The following is a 6,000-nucleotide window of genomic DNA, read 5'->3' on the forward strand; positions in this document are numbered from 1 at the left end:
AGGGACTGTCTACGTCTCCTGCAATGCAGGTGGATTCTTCACCCACTGAGCCATCAGCGAAGCCTTTGAACATATTTGTTTAAAACACCAAAGAGCTGATTTTTAAAATTTAATAAAGCCTTCTTTATGTACCACTTTTCCCCATTAAAAGTTAATTATAGAAAAATGGGTTAAGATATGAATGGAAGGAAAAATGAAGGCAGAGATGATGAAACCTCTCTGAGTATAGTAAATGAGTATGGTAAATACATAAAAGGCAGGCACGTCATAAGATCTTTAACATCTGTTAGAAGGTGGATTGGAGAAGGCAATGGCACCCCACTCCAGTACTCTTGCCTGGAAAATCCCATGGACGGAGGAGCCTGGTAGGCTGCAGTCCATGGGGTCGCTAAGAGTCGGACACAACTGAGTGACTTCACTTTCACTTTTCACTGTCATGCGTTGGAGAAGGAAATGGCAACCCACTCCAGTGTTCTTGCCTGGAGAATCCCAGGGACGGGGGAGCCTGGTGGGCTGCAATCTATGGGGTTGCACAGAGTCGGATACGACTGAAGCGACTTAGCAACAGCAGCAGCAGAAGGTGGATTGAAAATCTGACTCAAGGCTTTCTGGCAGCCAGAGCATAGCATGAACACCCCTGGCTATATACTTCACTGAGTGCATAATAAACCCCAAATCAGCTCAGGGGAAACCCAATTCTAAGACTAAGGCTAGACAGTAGGATCTTCCCTAGGTCCTTGGAAAAGGCGCCTCTTAACTGACCACCACATTTTACAGTGCTGTTTCTTAAAAGGTATGCCAGTGAAGAAAGTTGAGTAAAATATTTGGGTGGTGGATCCCACACCATGCAGTCTAAACACGTAGTTCAGAAAAAACAGCTGGCATTTGTTTTAAAAACCAGGAAAATTAATACCGTGGTAAGTTAAATGGGATCAAAAATCAAATACTTCTCGAATACAGCACAGATAATGCTATTTTATTATTAATATCTATTGGTTTATAGCCTGTAGGTTAGGCCAAGTTGTCTATTATATAATGGGTTTACGGTTCTAAAGCTAGATTCTCTTGAAAAACAACATTTCACAGATGAAATCACTAGCAATGACAGAATTAAGTATTAGAACACGACAAATCATAATTCCTAATACTACTATGCCATGCTCACTCCGTGTCAAATAAATTCCAGTTTCTTTTTAAAGGGGAAAACAGTTATTAAAATCATTAGTTAAAACTGCCACTTTACTGACTGCCTAAGATCATAAAAGAGGATTTGCAACCACTAAGACATTCTGACACTGACAATATTTTACTCAACAGTGTATTTACAACCCGCGGTAAAAATAATAAAATGGCAATTTGAGAGATGAAAAAGGCTTTTGAGACCACTTAGACAAATCTTGTTTTGAAAAGGGAGTGAAACAGGCTCATGTAGGCTGAATGACTTGGCTAAGGTCAGGAGCTAAGTGGCAGCAGGGCCGGGTTGACCGTCAAACGCTCCAACTGCTTAACACCAACGAAATTAGCTGCTCATTTTTATTCTATGAAGTAAACACATTTCGTTGACACAGCTACTGATCAACCAATATTTAGCCTCTGGTTTTCTACTGCAGTTTCATAAGGACCGCATTCAACAAATATTGAATATTTATCTGTCAAGCTACAAAATGATTTTTCAACTTAGAACTTGCTGTAAAACAGAATCCTGTTACCTTGCAATAAACAGTAAAATAAAAAAAAAAATAAAACCCAGCACTAATACCTAAGCGTGGGGAAAATAGCAATGTTTAACATTTAATAGGCAAATTGGTCTAGAATTACTTTGAGACCAAAGCATCCATGTCTTTTCCACAGTGTAAGTACAGTCACCAGGAGACAGCTCTGAAATCAGGATTATACACTATAACTTGCCAATTACAAACACGTGACAGAGAATCAGAGGAAAGTATCAAAAGAATGACACGTTTATTAAAGATGAAAACAACTTCTAAATTGACATTTGCTGGTGGCATTAAAGGCTTCCCTGGTGCCTCAGATGGTAAAGAATCTGCCTGTAATACTGCAGACCAGGGTTTGATCCCTGGATCGGGAAGATTCCCTGGAGAAGGGAATGGCTATCCACTCCAGTATTCTTGCCTTGAGAATTCCATGGACAGAGGAGCCTAGTGGGCTACAATCCATGGGGTCTACAAAGAGTTGGACACAACTGAGTTGAAACATGTTTATGCTTTGTTTCTAGGGGTTGGGGGGGGGGAAGCATAGGCAATACTTAACTCCTCTGCAAAGTACACTTGATTTTTAAAATTTTAAACGTAGCTTATGTAGAGACCCACATACAGTGCTGGTGGCTTGAAATCACATCAGGGAATCTCTTCAGCTAAGTAACAGAAGACCCAAATTAAGGAAGGCACAATAAGGCAGGCACTTTCTGTTTAGTGATTAATTCATTAGGCAGCATGATCACTCGAAGCTGTGTCCTCGAAGAAAACAGAAAGGCCAGCAGGAGCCGTGGGCTGCCCCGACAACCACTCGGCCAGCGCAGGAGACAAGCAGAGATGTGGGACACCCTCCCATTCCCCCCAACCCCCGGAACATGACTGTGGATGCTAGGCCATGCCCAGCCAAAGGCAACACAGCATGCTCTGGCTCTCTTATGCCTCAGACTAAATGTGTCCTTTAAAAAGCAATTCAGCTATACTAAACATACTCATGTTGACAAACTTTCTTTCTACCCCCCAAATACTTACAATTACTCACCTACCATGTGAAACATATAAACTATTTTTCTAGTCACCAAATGCTCCTGTAAGGCACATTCATACTTTCAGAAAAGGCCAAATATAATTGGGAATGCTTACTTGAGATACTATTAATGACAAGTCCTTGCAAGCTAGGATTTTATGAGCTGTCAGGTCACATACATCACTTTTTTTTTTTCCTGCTGCTTTCAGAGGCTCTAGGGATCTGAATGTTTACAACAAGATATAAAGAGAAATAATGCTTGTCTTTAGTCACAGGACTTTTCATATCAAATGGGGCAATCACAAATCAGTGAGATCTTAGAATGAAATATGTCCTTCACAATCAGTTAATTTGATTTACAGAAAATGGTTTAGTAGCCCTAACTAAAACTCCAGGAAGCCAAGATATTTCTGTCAGTTTCTTCAAGGTAACATTTCGAAGAGCATATAAAGAAGTACACCCAAAACTTCTCTTTATTCTTTGGGGGTCTTCAATTAGACAAGTAAAACGATGGAAGCATTTCCATTTCTAAAGTTCAGCAAATTGACTTAACAGCACAGTGAAGACTTAAAAATCTGCAAATTAGAAACAAACATAAGGCTTCTTCAGATGATTACACAGAGGCAAAGTGCTAACCAGAGTTCTCCTATAATTAAGCCAAGTAAGCCCCACGGTATCATTTTCGACCTCTTTAAAAGAGCACCCAATTCCTGCTGGGGAATGCAATGGCACTCCTTGGATAGCATCAGGTGGGAAACATGGAGAAAAACGCTTAGAGTTGACAATCTGAGAGACAGCAGCCAGTCTGAGGACCCATAAACATTCTACTCAAAATGTTAAATGGATTTAACAGAAAACTGACTCAGTTATTTAAATTTAAATGGTATATAATGAAGTGGGGGGCGGTCCTTGTACTGGGTTGCTTTACTATTTGGTATATTTTTGACTGTAAAGTACAACATTTATACTAAGACACAAATTTCACAAAATGAAAAAAAGCCTCTCTCCAATTAAGTCTACCAATTCACATCTTAAGAAGTTTGCCCCTTTCCTAGTTATAAGGAACAAAATGTCCTTCCTCATTCTCTTTCAAACTTTCAGGGAAGGCATTTAAAAATGCATTTAAAGATTTTTTTTTTTTTCATCATTCTAAGCCCTGAGAGACTTGGAGAGGAAAAGAAAAAAGAAAAAAATGAACAGGAAGTGAAAGTGACAAGAAAATGGTTACGGCATCACTTTTCGCTTTTCTTTTACAGTGCACAACCGAAGGGAAAAAACACATCTTTTTCTCGTTAACAATCTGAAACTGATTTATGAGGTGGGGAGGCGCTGTTAGGAACTCAAACTCAAACCACGCGCTCCCCAACCGCACACACCTGGGAGGCTCGATTTAAAAAGTCTGTCTTTCCTCATGAGGCTCGGAGTTAGGGCACCTGAGCTCCTATCCGCTCCGCCGCAATCCCAGTTACTACCAGCACTGTCTCCCCGTCTTCCTTGCCTCTTTTAGGGCACATCCATTCGCCCCTCCTCCTCCAAGCGACGGTTCCACACAGACCACATACAACCGTGTCAGGCCAACTGTTACTCACCAGCACACACTCATGATTCACCCGTCTCTCGAGTCTCGGAACAAAACGCGAGTCTTTCTTCCCTCCTTCGAAAGGGAGGTGCTGCTGGTTTTCAGGATGGACATTTCGCTTTCCTACCACAGTGCTCACTCGGGGCAGTACTCCAGCTCGCCCTACCGCTTCCTTAGCTCCCTTCGGCACCGATGATCCAGCCGACAGCAGAACGGCTCTGAAAACTTATTCCAGACAGCAGTCTAGACGCGGACAAACTGCCTCCCGGGGTATCTGTGCTGCCCCCCACCCCCGGGCCGCAGCCTCACGGTCCCTGCACCCCAACTTAACCGAGGTGATGCGCCGGCGCACGTCCCCGCCGCCCTGGGCTCCCGGGGGTGACTCCGGTTGTGGACACCCGGCCCGCGTCCGCAGCCCGGGCGACCACTTGCCGGGGGGTCCTCCCGCGCGCGGAGCCGGGTGGAGGGGCCAGCAAAACGCAGGGACTGTCCCTCCGCCGGGCTTTCGCGCCCGCCGAACTTGCCCCACGCAAAGTTTTCCGGTCGCCTGCCTCGCCCCGGGCTTGGGCTTACCTGGGGCATCGGCGGCCGCGGGTGCGCATGGCCTTGGGTTCCGGGGGTCGGCAGCAGCCGCGCGCGCCAGGGCCAGGGGCCCCTCCGGAGCATCATCCCGCCGGGCGCAGCGCTCCTGCTCCAGTCAACGGGCCATCGTCGGCGCCTTGCCGCTGGGAGCCGACGTTATCCGTCCGCGCAGCCTCGCCAGGCCCCCGCCTCCTGGCGCCAGGCAGCGCGGGGAGGGCTGACCGGAGGGTGTGTCCGTCTCCCCTCGGCTCGTCTTCGCGCGCACCCTGGCGCGAGGCTGTTTTCTCTCCTCCGACCAAAATTTGAAAAGCTGGTGAGGGAGGGGTGGAAATGAAGCGCGAGGGAGCCGCCCTCCACATCTCGGGTTTCGAGGGGGAGCGCGGATGCTGGGCCGGCCTCCTTGCCGCGTAAGCCCTTTCTGGAATGAAGGCGGCCGGCCCCCTTGCACCTTGCGGGCTGATTTCAAAACTCGCGAGTAAATCTGGGTCCTCGGTGCCCTAGGGGCCGTCTGCTCCATTCCAGCCCGCGAGGCGGGGTGAGCGGAGAAGAGCCACGGCCATCTGGGGAGAGGCGGGGGCTCTGTGGAAGTTTCCCTCGTGGACTGAGCAGAGAGGAGGAAGACAAGCAGGTCCACCGAGGCGCCGCCTCTCAGTTGGCTTAAGGCGTTGGGCTGCGGTCGTCCCAGGCCCCAGAGGTTTGCGGTTCACTAAAATGGTGACCCACCCAGAGCTCTTTGGGACAGTCTTTCCCACAGCCCAAGTGGCTTCTTCTTTGAAGCACGGGTTTAACTGAAGGAGGTGAAAGTTCTTAGTCTTCCCTGTGATTGGGAGATCTCATGTTTGACTTGGAGACATTTTGTTTGTAAAAACAAACACAAACCATCTAAAAGGAGCCTAGTCCAACTTTCAAAACACAGGATGCCCAGTTAAATATGATTCTCCGATACACAACATAATTTTTTTTAGTATAGTGAAATTCGCTCAGTGGTGTCCGACTCTTTGCGACCCTATGGACTATACACTCCATGCAGTTCTCTAGGCCAGTTTACTGGAGTGGGTAGCCTTTTCCTTCTCTAGGGGCTTTTCCCAAACCAGGGATCG

General features: G+C 46.5%; 1 protein-coding gene across 3 annotated transcripts in view; it reads right to left on the reverse strand.

Annotated features, from left to right (window-relative positions):
* Positions 1 to 5,094, reverse strand: part of MCUB (mitochondrial calcium uniporter dominant negative subunit beta) — a 95,333-nt gene extending 90,239 nt beyond the window's left edge. Inside the window, exon 1 of one of the 3 annotated variants that reach the window (XM_024993091.2) lies at positions 4,892 to 5,094. In XM_024993091.2, the coding sequence (XP_024848859.1) occupies positions 4,892 to 4,987 (96 nt within the window). In that variant the 5' untranslated portion in view covers positions 4,988 to 5,094. 3 annotated transcript variants of the gene reach the window in all.
* Between the last annotated feature and the right edge of the window lie 906 nt (positions 5,095 to 6,000).

Source organism: Bos taurus, chromosome 6, assembly GCF_002263795.3.
Source record: "Bos taurus isolate L1 Dominette 01449 registration number 42190680 breed Hereford chromosome 6, ARS-UCD2.0, whole genome shotgun sequence".
Taxonomy (NCBI): Eukaryota; Metazoa; Chordata; class Mammalia; order Artiodactyla; family Bovidae; genus Bos; species Bos taurus.